The 19,195-nt window shown below is 36.8% G+C and overlaps 1 protein-coding gene across 9 annotated transcripts in view; it reads right to left on the minus strand.

Annotated features, from left to right (window-relative positions):
• Positions 1–19,195, minus strand: part of MLLT10 (MLLT10 histone lysine methyltransferase DOT1L cofactor) — a 243,475-nt gene that overhangs the window by 72,393 nt on the left and 151,887 nt on the right. For all 9 annotated transcript variants that reach the window (XR_003005988.1, XR_003005987.1, XM_024765503.1 and 6 more), the window contains 2 exons: positions 4,086–4,338; positions 224–793 (listed from right to left, as the gene is read on the minus strand). Coding sequence is in view for 7 of the 9 variants with exons in the window: in XM_024765503.1 (XP_024621271.1) it covers positions 224–793; positions 4,086–4,338 (823 nt within the window). In the remaining 2 variants the exon portion in view is untranslated. The remainder of the gene's footprint in view (positions 1–223; positions 794–4,085; positions 4,339–19,195) is intronic.

Raw genomic sequence — 19,195 nt, forward strand, 5'->3', positions numbered from 1 at the left:
AGCCCTGGTCCAGGAAGATCCCACATGCCATGGAACAACTAACCCCGTTGAAGCCCACGTGCCTAGAGCCCATGCTCTGCAACAAGAGAAGCCACTGCAACGAGAAGCCTGCACACTGCAACCAAGAGTAGCCCCAGCTCGCCACTAGAGAAAGCCCGTGCGCAGCAACAAAGACCCAATGCAGCCAAAAATAAAATTAAAGAAAACAAGGGGCCAAGCCTACCTGAACCAAGTGGAGAGGAGCCCACACTAAGACTCTGCACACTCCCATTCCTGAGCGGCGTGGGGGATTTCTGGAGACTAGAGCTGGTTACACTTCCTGCAGCTGACGCTACAGATGACGTTGGTGAAGCAGAAGAAACTGAGAGATGAGAAACATTCTCTTGACTTTTGTTTCCTTTGGGTCTACCAGGCCCATGCTTACTTTGTTTATTTCCTTTTCTTTTCTTTTCCTTTACAGTTTCTTCTTCTATGCCAGAAGTTTGAGCCCGCTTATATCCTGCTGTAGGAAGGCTGGAATTACCCAAATCTCCAGGTGAATTTTCAAAGCTTTTAGGCTGCGGAATAACAGCTGAGGTTGAAGGGAGACCAATTATGGAACTAAAACTATTTACCCCCCCTTCCTGGCTTCCAGACTCTCCTTTATGTACATCTTTGGTTGATGATGACTGTTGGGAGTGAGTGTAACTGTCATTACGCAGATCTGAGTCTGTAAAGCTCAAGAAATCCTGGGGAGACTGTACTGAACTTCCCGAAGATGATTTTACACTGCCTGGAGTTCCTGAAAAACTGCCTGTAGTGGGGGAAAAAAAAAAATGGGGTAGGAAAAGAAAAAATTGGATGCAAAAGTTCCCATGAGCAGTAGAAATGACACAATCATCAAAAAGAGAGGATGAAAAAAATTATAAAACTTAGGACATCAGTATGTAACAAAGCTAGATTTTTTTAAGGATTATTACTGAAATCAAGTTTATCTATAAAATTATGTTCTAAAAATACTTATTTTATAGTTATTAAATTGAATATTAACTCTTGAATTATACGCTATTACTTGTACAATTACCAAGATATAAGATGTGCTTTATTTAACCTACCTTTTACCATGGCAGCATTCCTCTACTCTCCCCCAAATGCCTTGTGTATGCTTGAGGAAGGACCAAAGAAAAGCAAAGTCTCAAGGAGACTCTGAAATGACTATGATTGAACTCTGAATGGCTTTGGGAACTTCCTTTCTTGCAATTATTGAAGGTATGATTATAAATGTTCCCAACATACAATAAGATCCAAAAGATGTTGCTCAGGTCGTAAGTTCTGAGTTTTAACTTCAAGATAATATTGGTGAACGTTATCTTTCAGTTATATCTACCCCACCAAAACATGGATTTGATATAATAATCATCATATGGAACCTAATCTATATAACTCACATTCTCCCAGTCCACCTCCCACGGAGATGCATAAAGAAAAGAAACCAGCCACTTATATTCTGCTATTGCTTTTATGAAAGTAAAATCATAGGAGGGGCACCTCTCATGAATTTCTCACAACTGCTTATTTTTTCCCCACTCTTTAAAGAATATTAGTAAGCCCACCGTGTCATTATGAGATATAAAAACCTCAAGGTTCTTATTTACCAGGTTAAAACTAATGGCTGGGATGAAACAAATTCGATCCACCATCCCATTTCATCAAACACTCTCGCCACGCTTGCCAAATGAAGTAACAAGTGTTTAGACTCAGTTTTGACCAACATCTATTGTGTTTCATAAAACTAAACTATGTCATGTTTTAACTAATGTCTTCAAGAAACGAAAGCTCAAAATAAAGTGTTCTGTTGGCAGTGGAAAGGAAATTCCAAGCTAAGTGTTAAATTTTACTGTAGAGCACATTCATAAGTAATCACACATAAATCTACCTAGATATTTACAAAGATATTTTTTCCCTACACATAAGAAATAATTTCTTTTTAACTAAAGTCTCAAGGTTTTGGTTTTTAAATTTTAAGCTCTTCTAAAATGGCTCATTAAAAAAAATTAATAGTTCTAAAATTTAACTCCTTCAAGAGAATATCTGCCTTATTAATTTACAAAATTACTTGTACCGATGTGACCATTTTCAGGCCATTTCTGTGTAAAAAAATATATACATATTAAGAAGCCATTTACATTACATCAATCATTTAAGGATAACTGCAATTTGCCACTTAATTAACAGCTATAAAGAAGTTCTTTATTATCCATTCTGATCTGTCACCATCTGTTTTTTTTTCTGCACATTTTTGTTTTTACAGCTGGTGTTAAAAGCTCACGACAGCATAGCAAATACTTTAAAACACTTAGTATACACAATAATTTAAATGTGTATTTTCTAAAATTCACATACTACCTGCAATTAAAAAAAAAATTACCTTAAATGCCCTACCTTTAAATTTCAACTTTTAAAACTTTTCAGGATATTACTTCAGATATAAAAACATAACACGTTCTCTACCATATCTTAACAAAAGCAGGGAAAGACTCTCCAATATTGTGAAATTTAAGAAAATGAGAGCTCTCTTTTCTAAATGAATTAGTACTTCAAAGATAACATTAAAAACTCAAAAATGCAATTTTACAGTACAAAATAAGGTCTTAGTTATAGAGAAGAGATGACTGAATTCTGCTAATCACATTCAAAACGTGAATGAAGTTACATTAAAAATTAGTTTTACAGGAATTCCCTGGTGGTCCAGTGGTTAGGACTTGGCACTTTCACTGCCGTGGCCCAGGTCTGATCCCTGGTCAGGGAACTAAGATCCCGAAACCCATGTGGCAAAAACCAACCAACAAACAAAAAAACCCAAAACTACAGTTTTACTATTTGTTTTCCAAAGTATCATAAAAATAATATACAGTAAATTTATTAAACATAAAACAGCAAATTTAGCATTTCATTTCTTTTCTACTTGTCTAACTTTTTGTTATATGAGGCAAAAAGAAAAAAAAAATCTAGGACTTGAAAATCTTGAAGCACAAAATAACTTAGTTTAAAAATATATGAATATACTTTTTAATGAAGAGGTCAGCAGTCTAAGCATCTCTCTACATATTCAAATTATGTCCTGGTAGATTATGGGCATAATTTTTATTGTCAGCAAAAGCTTTAACAGGGTAAAGAAAAGGACAACTTTTTCCCTCATTTACTCCTAGGGGACAAAGGGCTGGGGTGGGGGCGAGGGAGAGGAGGCCTTTATTTTACTAAATGTATTTGTCTTGAACAGTTTTAGCACTTATATTTCTCAACATATTTATTTCAAAATAAAAATCTAGAACATTAGGCTAATGTATTCTAAGGTTTAGCTGAGTTATTTTGTTCTCCATAAAACAGACTTGTCATATAAAACACAAAATGCCTAGTTAATTCTGAGTATCAGTTAAACAACAAATTATTTTTCAGTATAAGTATGTCCCAAATAAATGCATGGGACACACACTGAAAAAAATAACTTGTTGTTTAAGTAAAACGCAAAACTAGCTGGGCATCCTGTACATACAGCAGCCATAATTACCAAAAGATATGCAGGCTGAGCAGAATTCTACTTTCATCTTCAAGCTTTATAATAAATGCATTAATAATCAGCAAGTATTATTTACCGAGAACTATTTAGCTCCCCTAAAAATTACTGAGTACTTATTCACTTATTGAAAATGTATACCTTAACCGTTTTAGTGTTCAACTGGGAAAGACAAATAAAAACAATTTATAAGTTAGAATGACTTTTCTGTTGAGCAGAAAGGAAAGGAAAACTCCAGCTTTTATTGTTTTTCTCCTCAGACTTAAACTTTATTCCACATCTATTTAAACATTTAAAAAAATTACAGTTCAACTTTAGAAGCACAGGTCATAACACAAAAAGAAAGCAAAGTTCCCAGAAACATTTGAAGAAGGAATACTAGTCTTTAAAGTAATCTTACTATAGCAACTAATCATAAAATAATCTCTAATTATCCAATAGTTATAAGTAAAAGGTAAATTCTTTTATAAAACTTAACTACTATTGATCATCACAAGAACAAGTATTTCAACTAAAATATCATAATTAATACCTTGCTGGAAAGGACTAGCTGCTGATACAGTCGTTCCTGGATTTCTTCCACCAGGCTTTCTTCCCCTTTGACCTGAGCTGTGAGCTGAAGATTTCTTCCCTTTGCCCTCTGACCCTCTAGCCTCTGAAACATCTTTTGCACTAGTAGTGTGCGCAGAGACTTCCTGGAAATTTGCATTTGTAAATCGTGCTGCAGTATCTTCCAAGCGCTTCAATGATCCAGATATAGAGTTGCTGCTAGTGCTTGTATAAGTCTAACATTTTGATTGAGAAAGGAAGTAAAAGGAAAAAGAACTGATTACAATTTGGCTACAGGGGGAAAAAAAGATGGCACATTAATAATAAATAATTATTGGACTTGAAAGATAAACATATGAAAGTTTCAGTTATAAAAACATGTCAGTCTGCCTAAGAAAATCATGTAAGAACAATTTAGAGTCTGGTACAAATATTTCTTTTAAAAATGTAGATAATTTATAATATGACTGAGCATCAAATTGCAGCAATTAGTAAAAGTACATATTAGTTGTTATTTATTAAGTGACACACAGTAAGCAATACAGAAGATACTTGTTTCTCAAGCAACATAATTTTCAACAAGAACAATCTACTTCTTAGACATGAAATTAAAATCAGCTTTAGTGTTCATCACTGAAAGGCAACAACTAGAGAGAAGTAAGGTACTACAATTTCACTACTGGACTATATCCATGATATTTTACAGATCTAGCATAGGTCAGAGCAAGAATTTTTTAAATTCAGATGAAGGCTGCTTTTCAAAAGAGAAATATTTAAAACCTTGAAACAGAAAAGATTTCTTCCCAGTATTAAGTTGAGGAAACAGTTACATTTTGCAGTTAAGATTTCTAAAAAAAATTAAAAGTACAATTATACCATAAAATTTATTCACAATCACCCCGTATAATTAGTTATGGTAGGGAAACAAAGCAAGATAAAGACAAACTTAAACAGTTTCCAGTTTTTAATAATCATTTTAATATAAGGTGCATGCAAATAATGACAAATTAAATGACTATGAAAGTGTGATGCCAGATGTAAATTAATCAACATGCTTTGAAATTAAAGATTTATATGGGGGCTTCCCTGGTGGTGCAGTGGTTGAGAATCTGCCTGCCAATGCAAGGGACACGGGTTCAAGCCCTGGTCTGGGAAGATCCCACATGCCGCGGAGCAACTAGGCCCGTGAGCCACAACTACTGAGCCTGCGTGTCTGGAGCCTGTGATCCACAACAAGAGAGACCAGTGAGAGGCCCATGCACCACAATGAAGAGTAGCCCTCACTCACTGCAACTAGAGAAAGCCCTCACACAGAAACAAAGACCCAACACACCCAAAAATAAATTAATTGATTAATTTAAAAAAAAAAAGATTTATATGGTCCAAAGGGTCAGGGATTTTTGTTGCCATTGTTAAACTGGTGTCTGAACTATAACTAGCCCTAAATTTCTGTTGAATAAATAAATAATTTTCTAATACTTCTATCTGAAATCTCCAAAGTAACACAAGTGAAAAATCTGAAAATATGCAAAATTGAAATCTGCCGCATATTAACAACCACTCAGTACAAAACATCAGAAAAATTTTAAAAATGAGAAAGTGACAATAAAAATCAGGTTTGTTAGCAAATCAGTGTTCAGAAAAAAGGAGTAAGAGGAAACTTCAACTGTTTTGAAAACCAAATCTTTACTACTACTCTTCTGCTACTTGCCCAGTGTTGCTGCTACACCCCACAGCATCTCACTGCCAAGAACAGATTTTCACCATCAAGTACAAGAGACATTATGATCTCATAAAAAACTAATCACTATTGTAATAAACTATAATCCACAAATAAGAAAAAGGTTTTCAAACTAAATTTCAGGAGGAAACACACTCCCATTTAACAAAACAATCATATTTAAGCTGATTAAACTTCATGGATGACTACCTTTCCCAGCCAGACAGGTCACTTTCAAAATCACCTGACACTTTACTTTTCCAATATTTTTTTCCAATAATTCAAGTTGATCCTGAGATTTTCCAACCCACTCATTTGACCCTAGTAAAGTTTAAAAGTCATCTAAAAAAAACACAATGGCGTTCTTCATTCAAGTACTCTATGTGTCAAATAAGGAAAAGGAGAGAAAACTGGGTAGAATACCAACAACAGAAATATGCTATTTCCACATAACAACCTAAATTAGGGTTGGTCAATTTTCCCAGTCATTTAATAGAATATACTTGCTTACCCCTGAAGTATAAATATGTCCATATAAATCCAATGAAAACATGATATTTGGAAGAGAAGGTATTACAGAGAAAGCATTTAATGAAAATTACACAAATTTCAGTGACCAAAGTCATATTAAATAAAACCATAACATTTTATTTTTTACAAACCTCAACACCTTTTAAGTTTAAAAAAAAAAAAAAAAAGTACTACAGGGACTTCCCTGGTGGCACAAGTGGTTAAGAATCCATCTGCCAATGCAGAGGACACGGGTTCAAGCCCTGGTCCCGGAAGATCCCACATTCCACAGAGCAACTAAGCCCGTGCACCACAACTACTGAGCCTGCGCTCTAGAGCCCGCACGCCACAACTACTGAAGCTCGCATGCCTAGAGCTCATGCTCCACAACAAGAGAAGCCACCACAACGAGAAGCCCACACACCACAACGAATAGTAGCCCTCACTCACTGCAACTAGAGAAAGCCCGCGTGCAGCAACAAAGACCCAACGCAGCCATAAGTAAATAAATAAAATACACATAATTTTTTTTAAAAAGATACCACAAGTTTCTTAGTAAGAAAAAAAAAATATATAACAAAAATAACTTTAGCTGAAGATTCTAACAGTTAAAAAAAATTTTATACATGCCCCCAACATCACAAACCTGTTTCCTCAGTCAGTTTCACAACCTAAGTAACTCTCATAGCATTAGCATGTCATTGCTCTGAGAGCCACTATAGTGCTTAAAAATACATATTCATGTAAATTGACCATAAAATACAAACTAACTACATCAATTGGTACTCAACTAAGTAAAATATAGCCTTCCTTTATTTTCTTTTCCACTAGAGAGAAAATTGGATATCTGGCTATATTGATAGTCTTTAGAGAAGTGCATAAACACTTTGTGATTTACAGGCAACTTAATGAATCTTTCAAAATAGACATCTACAATGTGTTTGATTTTTCTTTCATGGCCAACTAAAATTATTAGTCCTCAGATGAGATGCAAATCCAATATACCTACTAAATAGCATTAATTAGGAACAAAAAAACATTTCTAACTTCAAACAGAAAATTTTAGACTCATAATTAATCAAAGGCTATCAGAGGTAACCAAAGAAATAGCAGTTATTATATTTTAAAGGTATGGTTGCCTTAGGTTTTATTCTACAAGGTTCTGTAATCCATGTTTGGAAGAAGGAGGCAGAGGGAAGGAAAACAACCAACAGCTTTGCCTTTCACCAACATGGTGAAACAGAATAATGCTTGTTAAAAATTTTTTTTTAATTATATACTATTCAAGTCTCTCATAAAAGTCACATTTTTCACTAGCCCAATTCTTAGAATACAGCACAGAAACTATCAAACATGAAGCACAAAAAGAATGAAAACTTTTTAAGGGGGAGGGGTGCCAGTAAGCTATGGGACAACATTAAGAAGCCTAATGTACATGCTACTGCAGTACCCAAAAAAGAGCAGGGGGGAGGGACTTAAAAATAATAATAGCAGGGGGAAAAAAGAAAAAAAATAAATAATAGAAAAACTATGAAATTTGATGAAAACTATAAACCTACAGATCAACTAACCCCAAGTATAAGAAACATAAAGAAAATGCCATGAATGCACATCATAATCATATGGCTTCTCGCTACAAACCAACAATAAACAGAAAATGATAAAAGCAGCTGGGGGGGCGGTTAAATATGCCTATGTGCTAAGAAACAAGGATAAGGATGAAAACAGATTTCTCATGAAAAAGATGCTAGCTAGAAAAGAGAAGAGTAAAATCTTCAATGTACTAAAAGAAACAAACTATCATTAACCTAGAATTCTATACCGAGCTAAAATAAAATACCCTTCAAAAACACAGGCAAAATAATTGTTTTTCAGATAAAAAAGCTGAAAGAACTAATCACCAGCGGTTAACACTATAGTAAATGCTAAAGGTTGTCTTTCAGGCAGGAGGAAAACAACAAAGGAAATGTGGATGTACACAAAGTAATTTAGAGCACTAGAAACAGTGATTACATGGATAAATACAGAAGACTTTTTAATTATTTAAGTCTCTTTATAAGGTAACTGATGATCTAGAGCAAAAATAATAACAATGAATTGTGAGGTTTATAAAATATGTAAAAATTTTAAAACATGACAAAAACAGGCCCAAAGCCAAAAGGGTAGCAATGGAAGTACACAGTTGTAAGGTTCTTATATAATATGTGAAATGGTATAATATCACTTGAAGGCAGACTGTGACAAGCTAAAGATTTATAAACCCTAAAGCAACTAATAAAATAATACAATTATTACTAATCAGCCAAAATGCAATCATACAAAATATTCAATGAGAAAAAAAAAATAGGGAGATGAGAAATAATGGGCAAATTAAAAAGGACTAACAAAGGACAGACTTAAATACAACCATATCAATAATCACATTATATGTAAATTACCTAAGCACCCCCATTGAAAGACAGAGATTGTAACAGTGAAAAAAGAAACTCAAGACTTCATGTTGTCTACAAGACACCCATTTAAAACATAAATACAGAAAGATATTAAAAGTATGGGGAACACATATCAATCTAACACTAATCCAAAGAAAGCTGAATTCACAACATTAATATCAGACAAAGTACACTTCAGAACAAGAAATATTACCAGGATAAAGAGATCTATTAATCAAGAGGATATAAAAATCCTAAATGTTTCTGCAAATTATGAGACCTTCAAAATAAATGAAGCAAAAACTAAATAGAGAAAACAAACAGCAAAATGTATAGTTATAGTAAGAGAGGTTCCTTCTTTTTCTCAATAACTGACTGAACAAATAGACCAAAAAAAATGAGGATACAAAGAAACTTAAACAATATAAGTCAACTTGACCTAACTGATATTTATAGAAAAACTTCATACAATAAGAGCAGAATGAATACACATCCTTTTGAAAAGCACACAGAAAAACAAAATAATCCATGTTCTGTGTCATTAAGAAAATCTCAAAAAAATTTAAAATAAATTATAACACAAAGACATTAAATGAGAAATCAACAAGAAGATACGTGAAAAATCCCTAAATATTTCAAAAGTAAATAAAATGCTTCTAAGTAACCTATGGTCAAAGAAGAAATCAAAAAGAAACCATAAGGAATTTGTTCAACTAAATAAAAATGAAAATACAACATATATTTTGTAAGTGGAGCTTAGAACAAAGTTTTTAGCATTAAATGTCCATATCAGCATTTTCTGGTCAGCATGTAATAAGGAACTTTGACGTCTTCATTCCATCCTAACAAGTAAAAAGCCTAACAAACTGAAAAGTCAATAACTCTTCTTAGATCCATCAGAGAAGCGAGGTCACAGAGCAAACCACTGCCACCAAAATTAGAGAGACAGACAGACAGACAGATACAGAGAATCAGAGCGTACCCAAACAGAAATCTCTATGGCAACCAGTATCAGGGTAGGAAAACCTCAAGTATAATTGACAAATTGTTGAAGGCTCAGTGTGGACAAGTCTGAGAGATTAAAAACTCCAGGAGGGGCTTCCCTGTTGGTGCAAAGGTTAAGAATCTGCCTGCCAATGCAAGGGACATGGGTTCGAGCCCTGATCGGGGAAGATCCCCCATGCTGTGGAGCAACTAAGCCTGTGTGCCACAACTACTGAACCCGAGCTCTAGAGCCTGGGAGCCACAACTACTGAGCCTGTGTGCCACAACTACTGAAGCCCGTGCACCTAGAGCCTGTGCTCCACAACAAAAGAAGCCACTGCAATGAGACACTCACACACCACAACGAAGAGTAGCCCTCGCTGACCACAACTAGAGAAAACATGTGCACAGCAACAGACCCAACACAGCCAAAAATAAATAAATAAAATATATAAATTTATTTTTTAAAAAAGATAAAGGTAAGGCAGATAGATCTTACTAAAAAAAAAAAAAAAAAGAACTCCTCACACTTTTCAAGTTTTACCTCCAAGAGCTCTACCAAGTCTTGACAGTGAAGACCAGAAGAAAAATATACACTCATGCTTCCAGCAGGGAAGGCAGAAAGGAACTATTCTATTATGCCAAGGTATTCTGTACTTCTTAATAAGGCCTGTTATCAGGAGAATATATTTTACCAGAGCATAACCTGCTGAGGTTGTATCAGAGCCTCAAGTATGTGAAGGAAGGGAAATACCCAACTACAACCCCCACCAGTATCCTGTCCCAGCAAAGCAGGGTAGGGGGTGAGAATCACTTGTGAGGTTCACAGTCCAGGGGCACAGGCTCACCAAAAGACTGAGAACTAACCATAGGACTATAGAATGCTTCCTGTCTCTCTTTTTTTTTTTTTCTTCCTGTCCCTCTTACCATCACATTATTAAAGGCCTATTTACCACACTTCCTTTTATCCAGTAAATCATATACATCTTTTAACAAAAAACTACAAGGTGCACTAAGAGGCAAATAGACCGTGTGAAGAGAACGAACAAACATCAGAACCAAAGACAGAGATGGCACGACTGTGGGAATTACCAACCCAGAAATTTTTTAAACTATGATTAGTATGCTAAGGGTTTTAACGTAAAAAATAGACAGCATGCAACAACAGATGGATATTGTAAGCAGAAAGAAATTCTAAAAAAAATTTTAAAGGACTCTTTGAGATAAAAAAACCCATAACAAAAATGAAGAATTCCTTTGATGCGCTCATTAGTAGACTGGGCATGGCTATGGAAAGCATCTCAGAGAGTGAAGATATGAAAATAGAAACTTCCAAAAATAAAAAGCAAAGAGAAAAAGAAACTATGAAACAGAGAACAATATCCAAGAACCACAGGACAACTACAAAAGGTGTAACACAGGTGTAATGGGAATATCAGAAGGAAAACAAAGGAACTGAGGCAATATCTGAAGCAATAATGACTAAGAATTTAACCAAATTAATGTCAGAAACCAAATGACAGATCTAGGAAGCTCTGAGAATACCAAGCAAGATAAATGCCAAAAAGCAAGCAAGCAAACAAAAACAACACCTAGGCATATCATATTCAAAATGCAGAAAATCAAAGATAAAAGAAAAAACACTCAAAGAAGCCAGAAGGGGGGAAAGCCTTAACTACAAAGGAGCAAAGATAAGAATTACATCTGACTTCTCTTCAGAAACAATGCAAACTACGGAGTGATGTGAAATATTTAAAGTGTTGAGAGAAAAAAAACAACCTAGAATTCTGCACACTGCAAAATTATCCTGTAAGAGTGAAAGACAAAGACTTTCTCAGACAAACAAAAATTGAGGGAATTTGTTGCCAGTAGGACTACCTTGCAAGAAATGTGAAAAGTTCTTTGGAGAGAAGGAAAATGAAACAGGTCAGAAACGTGGATTTACATAAAAAATACCATCAGAGAATGAATCAGTGAAGGTAAAATTAAACTTTGATTTTTTAAATTCTTAATTGACCTTAACAGATAGCTTGCTCAATGATGTATTTGATTATATCGTTTTATGCATTCATATGCTTATGTATGTTCATGTATAAGCGAAATGAATGACAGCATTGACAGAAAAGACGGGAGGGAGAAATTAGGAATATTTTGTTATTATAAGGTACTTGTGCTACCATGAAGCAGTATAGTGTTACTGAAAGACGCCTTAGATATGCTGTAAAGATATACTGCGAGCACGAGGGCAACCATGAAGGAAAACAAGTATAATTGATATATTAAGAAATGAAAAGAAAATGGAATCGTATAAAATGCTCAGTTAAAACCACAAAAGTTAGAAAACATGTGGAAGACAAAAACAGGAACGAAGACCAAGAACAAATAAAAAACAGTAACAAGTTTTGTAGATACTAACCTAACTGTATCAACAATCATCCTAAACACACATGGTCTAAATATGCCAATTAAAAAACAGAAATTGTCAGAGTGGATCAAAAAGCAAGACTCAGGTACAGTAAATATAGAGACACATCATGATTTTAAAAAAAAAGAAATCAATGGATGGAAAAAGGTATAACATGCTATCACTAATCTAAACAAGGCAAGAATAGCTGTATTTCAGACAGAGTAGACTTCAGAGCAAGGAAAGTTAACAGGGATAAACAGTGACATTATATAACAACAAAGGTATGAAGACTACAAGATGACACAACAATCCTTCATGTGTATATGCCTAAAAACAAAACATTAAATACATGAGGCAGGGACTTCCCTGGTGGCACAGTAGTTCAGAAATGAAAGACGGAACATTAACTACAGATCTCATGGACATTAAGGGATAATCAAGGAATTTTACACACAAAAAGAAACAGACAATCTGAACAGACCTATATCTATTAAAGAAATTTAATTAATAATTAAGCACCCCACCAAAACACACAAAGCACCAGGACCAGATGGGTTCACTGTTAAATTTTACAAAATTCTTAAGGAAAAAAATTATACCAGTTCTCTACAACCTCTTCCAGAAAATAGAAGCAGAAGAAATAATTCCTAACTCACTCTATGAGGACAGCAATACTATATCAAAACAGATAAAGACATTATAAGAAAGAAAACACAGAATAATATCACTTATTAAATAGATGCAAAAATTCTCTACAAAGTATTGGCAAATCAAACCCAAAAATGTATAAAAAGAATTATAGAGACTTGCAAGATGGCGGAGGAGTAAGATGTGGAGATCACCTTCCTCCCGACAAATACATCAGAAATACGTCTACATGGGGAACAACAACTACAGAACACCTACTGAACGCTGGCAGAAGACCTCAGACCTCCCAAAAGGCAAGAAACTCCCCATGTACCAGGGTAGGGAAAAGAAAAAAACAAAAAACAGCGACAAAAGAATAGGGGTGGGATCTGAACCACTGGGACAGAGCTGTGAAGCAGGAACAGTTTCCACACACTAGGAAGGCCCTTCACTGGTGGAGACAGGGGCTGCTGAGGGGGAAGCTTCAGAGCACCGCCTAAACGAGCTCCAGGGATGGGCGCAAGTCACCGCTATCAACGTGGACACCAGAGATGGGCATGAGATGGTAAGGCTGCTGGTGCAGGCACCAAGAAGCCTGTGTGCAAGCACACGTCACTATCCACACCACCCCTCCTGGAGCCTGTGCAGCCCACCACTGCCAGGGTCCCGTGATCCAGGGACAACTTCCCCCGGGAGAATGCACGGCGCGCCTCAGGCTGGTGCAACGTCACGCTGGCCTCTGCCGCCTCAGGCTCTCCCGGCAGCCGCACCCCTCCCTCCCCCCAGCCTGAGTGAGCCAGAGCCCCCTAATCAGCTGCTCCATTAACCCTGTCCTGTCTGGATGGGGAACAGATGCCCTCAGGCGACCTACACGCAGAGGCAGGGCCACATCCAAAGCTGAACCCTGGGAGCTACGAAGAAGAGAAAGGGAAATTTCTCCCAGCAGCCTCAGGAGCAGCAGACTAAATCTCCACAACCAACTTAAGGTACCTGCATCTGTGGAATACCTGAATGGACAAAGAATCATCCCAAACGGAGGCGGTGGACTTTGGGAGCAACTGTAGACTTGGAGTTTGCTTTCTGCATCTAATTCCTTTATGATTTCATGTTTATCTTAGTTTAGTATTTAGAGTTTAATATTCAGACTTTCTTATCACTGGTAGATTTGTTTACTGACTTGATTGCTCTCTTCCTTTTTTTTTTATATACAGATATATATTTTTTTCATTTTTCACTTTTAGTGAGAGTGTAGGTGTATGCTTCTTTGTGTGATTCTGTCTGTATAGCTTTGCTTTTACCATTTGTCCTAGGGTTCTGTCTGTTGTTTTTTTTTTTAAGTATACTTTTTAGTGCTTGTTATCATTGGTGGATTTGTTTATTGGTTTGGTTGCTCTCTTCTTTCTTTCTTTTTTTAATGATTTTTTAATTTTTTATTTTTAATAATTTTTTATTTTAATAACTTTATTATTTTTTTCTTTCTTTCTTTTTTTCTCCCTTTTCTTCTGAGCGTGTGGCTGAAAGGGTCTTCGTGATCTGGACAGGTGTCAGGCCGATGCCTCTGAGGTGGGAGAGCCAAGTTCAGGACATTGCTCCATCAAAGACCTCCTGGCTCCACATAATATCAAACAGTGAAAGCTCTCCCAGAGTTCTCCATCTCAACGCTAAGACCCGGCTCCACTCAGCGACCAGCAAGCTACAGTGCTAGACACCCTATGCCACACAACTAGCAAGACAGGAACACAGCCCCACCCATTAGCAGAGAGGCTGCCTAAAATCATAATAAGGTCACAGACAACCCAAAACACACCACCTGATGCGGTCCTGCCAACCACAAAGACAAGATCCAGCCACATCCACCATAACACAGGCACCAGTCCCCTCCACGAGGAAGCCTACACAACCCACTGAACCAACCTTACACACTGGGGGCAGACACCCAAAACAACGGGAATTACGAACCTGCAGGCTGTGAAAAGGAGACCCAAAAGAGAAACACACAGCAGATGAAGGAGCAAGCTAAAACCTACCAGACCAAAGAAATGAAGAGGAAATAGGCAGTCTACCTGAAAAAGAATTAAGAGTAATGAAAGTAAAGATCATCCACAATCTTGGAAATAGAATGGAGAAAATACAAGAAAACTTTAACAAGGACCCAGAAGAACAAAAGAGCAAAACACAATGATGAACAACACCATAAATGAAATTAAAAATTCTCTAGAAGGAATCAATAGCGGAATAACTGAGGTAGAAGAACGGATAAGTGACCTGGAAGATAAAATAGTGGAAATAACTACCACAGAGCCGAACAAAGAAAAAATAATGAACAGAATTGAGGGCAGTCTGAGACACCTCTGGGACAACATTAAACACACCAACATTCGAATTGCAGGGGTCCCAGAAGAAGAGAAAAAGAAAGAGACTGAGAAAATATTTGAAGAGATTATAGTTGAAAATTTCCCTAATACAGGAAAGTTAACAGTCAATCAAGTCCAGGTAGCACAGAGACTCCTATACAGGATAAATCCAAGGAAAAACATTCCAAGACACATATTAATCAAACTATCAAAAATAAATACAAAGAAAAAACATTAAAAGCAGTAAGGGAAAAAAAACAAATAACATACAAGGGAATCCCCATAAGGTTAACAGCTGATCTTTCAGCAGAAACTGTGCAAGCCAGAGGGGAGCGGTGGACATATTTAAAGTGATGAAAGGGAAAAATCTACAACCAAGATTACTCTACCCAGCAAAGATCTCGTTCAGATATAACGGAGAAATTAAAACCTTTACAGACAAGCAAAAGCTAAGAGAATTCAGCACCACGAAACCAGCTTTACCACAAATGCAAAAGGAACTTCTCTAGACAGAAAACACAAAAGAAGAAAAAGACCTACAAAAACAAACCCAAAACAATTAAGAAAATGGTCATAGGAACATACATACCCATAACTACCTTAAATGTAAATGGATTAAATGCTCCAAGAAAAAGACATAGACTGGCTGAATGGATACAAAAACAAGACCTGTACATATGCTGTCTACATGAGACCCACTTCAGACCTAGGGACACGTACAGACTGAAAGTGAGGGGGTGGAAAAAGATATTCTGTGCAAATGGAAATCAAAAGAAAGCTGGAGTAGCGATTCTCATATCAGGCTAAATAGACTAAAATAAAGACTACTACAAGTGACAAAGAAGGACATTACATAATGATCAAGGGATCAATCCAAGAAGAAAACGTAACAATTGTAAATATTTATGCACCCAACATAGGAGCACCTCAATACATAAGGCAAATGCTAACAGCCATAAAAGGGGAAATTGACAGTAACGGGATAAAAAGAGGGGAATTTAACACCCCACTTTCACCAATGGACAGATCATCCAAAATGAAAATAAACAAACACAAGCTTTAAATGATACGTTACAAAAGATGGACTTAATTGATATTTATAGGACATTCCATCTAAAAACAACAGAAAACACTTTCTTCTCAAGAGCTCATGGAACATTCTGCAGGCTAGATCATATCTTGGGTCACAAATCAACCCCTGGTAAATTTAAGATAATTGAAATCGTATCAAGTATCTATTCCCACCACAACGCTATGAGACTAGATGTCAATTACAGAAAAAAACTCTGTAAAAAATAAAAACACATGGAGGCTAAACAATAACCCTAATGCCAACTGTGGATTTTAAGCCTTAATGATGTGTCAGTGGAAGTTCACAGATTGTAACAAATGTATCACTCTGGTGTGGGATGCTGACAGTGGGGGAAGGTGTCAGGAGTTATATAGGAAATCTCTATACTTACCAATTTTTCTCTGAATCTAAAACCACTCTAAAAAAATAAAGTTTTTTTTAAGCTGCCTATTTTAGAGAAAAGAAAGGTCTTGAATAAATTCATATTACACCTTAATAAATTAGAAAATGAAGAGAAAAAGAAACCCAAAGCAAGCAGTAAAAAGGAAAAAATAAAATTAGAACAGAAATCACTAAAATATAAAACATAATAACAACAGAGAAAAATCACTGGAACCCAAAGGTAATAATTTAAGATCATAAAAATTCATAGCCAGCCTGGTTACAAAAAAGAGAAAAGACTGTCAAAGCTCACTCAAGAAGAAATAGGTAACCTGAATATAGCCCTGTATCTATTTTCTTTTAATGAAATTACAGTTGAAAACGTTCCCCTAAAGAAAACTCTAGGCCCAGATGGCCTTAAAAGAGAATACTAGCGGGAGTTCCCTGGTGGTCCAGTGGTCAGGACTCCGCGCTCTTACTGCCAAGGACCCAGGTTCAATCCCTGTCAGGGAACTAAGATCCCGCAAGCTGTGCAGTGCAGCAAAAAGAAAAAAAAAAAAAGTGAATAATATTAAACACTAAGAAATATTACCAAATTTACATAAACTCTTCCAGTAAACAAGAGTGAATACCTGCAATGCATTCTATAAGGCCAGCATTCCTTTTAACACCAAAACCAAAGACATTGGGGCTTCCCTGGTGGCACAGTGGTTGAGAGTCTGCCTGCCAATGCAGGGGATGTGGGTTCGTGCCCCGGTCCGGGAAGATCCCACATGCCACGGAGTGGCTGGGCCCATGAGCCATGGCCGCTGAGCCTGCACGTCCGGAGCCTGTGCTCCGCAATGGGAGAGGCCACAACAGTGAGAGGCCCGCGTACCGCAAAAAAAAAAAAAAAAAGACATTGTAAGAAAACATGGGTCAATATCCCTCATGGGGCTTCCCTGGTGGTGCAGAGGTTGAGAGTCCGCCTGCCGATGCGGGGGACGCGGGTTCGTGCCCCGGTCCGGGAGGATCCCGCGTGCCATGCAGCGGCTGGACCCGTGGGCCGTGGCCGCTGGGCCTGTGCGTCCAGAGCCTGTACTCTGCGACGGGAGAGGCCTCAGCAGTGAGAGGCCCATGTACCGCAAAAACAAAAACAAAAACAAATAAATATATATATATCCCTCATGAATACAGAGGCAAAAATTTCTGTAAAATTTCTAAAAGTAGAATCAAACAGTATATAAAAATGGTAATACATCAAGACCAAGTGGGATTTCCCCCAGGAATGCAAGGTTTTTCAACACTGGAAAACCAACCCTCGGAAAATCAACGTACTTCATCATATTAACAGATTAAAAAGGAAAAAATCAATCAATATATCTATTAAAAATATATAATCAGTCTCTTCAGCAAGGGGTGCTGGGAAACCCTCATGTCAATTAATGAAATCAGAACACTCTGACACCATATACAAAAATAAACTCAAAATGGCTTTAAGATCTAAATGTAAGACATAACACTATAAAACTCCCAGAAAACATAGGCAAAACATTCTGTGATATAAATCATAACAATATTTTCTTAGATCTGTCTCCCAAGGCAAAAGAAATAAAAGCAAAAATAAACAAATGGGGCCTAATCAAACTTAAAAGCTTTTGCACAGTGAAGGAAACCATCAACAAAACCAAAAAAAACCTACAGACTGGGAGAAAATGTTTGCAAATGATGCAACCAACAAGGGCTTAATTTCCAAAATATACAAACAGTTCATACAACTCAATGTCAGAAAAACAACAACATAATCAAAAAATGGGCAGAAGACCTAAACAGACATTTCTCCAAAGAAGACATACAGACGGCCCAAAGGCACATGAAAAGATGCTCAACACTGCTAATTATTACAGAAATGCAAATCAAAACCACAACAAAGTATCACCTCACACCAGTCAGAATGGCTATCAAAGAGTCTACAAATAATAAATGCTGGAGAGGGCGTGGAGAAAAGGAAACCCTCCTACACTGTCAGTGGGAATGTAACATGGTGCAACCACTACCGAAAACAGTATGGAGATTCCTTAAAAAACTAAAAACAGAGCTACCATATGATCCAGCAATCCCACTTCGGGGCATATATCTGGAGAAAAACTTGGTTTGAAAGTATACATGCACACCAATGTTCACTGCAGCACTGTTTACAATAGCCAAGACATGGAAACAACCTAAATGTGCACTGGCAGATGAATGGATAAAGAAGATGTTGGGTACACACACACACACACGTTCACAGGTTAGAAGACTCAATGTTATTGAGGGATCAATTATCCCCCAAAACAATCTGAAGATTCATTACAGTTCAAGTCAAAATACCAGTAGTTTTATTTCTATAAATTGACAATTCTAAAATTCATATAAAAATGCAGAGGGCTTCCCTGGTGGCGCAGTGGTTGAGAGTCCACCTGCCGATGCAGGGGACACGGGTTCGTGCCCCGGTCCGGGAAGATCCCATATGCCGTGGAGCGGCTGGGCCCATGAGCCATGGCCGCTGAGCCCGCGCCTCCGGAGCCTGTGCTCTGCAACGGGAGATGCCACAACAGTGAGAGGCCCGCGTACCGCAAAAAAAAAAA

Source organism: Neophocaena asiaeorientalis, unplaced genomic scaffold (genome assembly GCF_003031525.2).
Source record: "Neophocaena asiaeorientalis asiaeorientalis breed wild unplaced genomic scaffold, Neophocaena_asiaeorientalis_V1.1 scaffold217, whole genome shotgun sequence".
Taxonomy (NCBI): domain Eukaryota; kingdom Metazoa; phylum Chordata; class Mammalia; order Artiodactyla; family Phocoenidae; genus Neophocaena; species Neophocaena asiaeorientalis.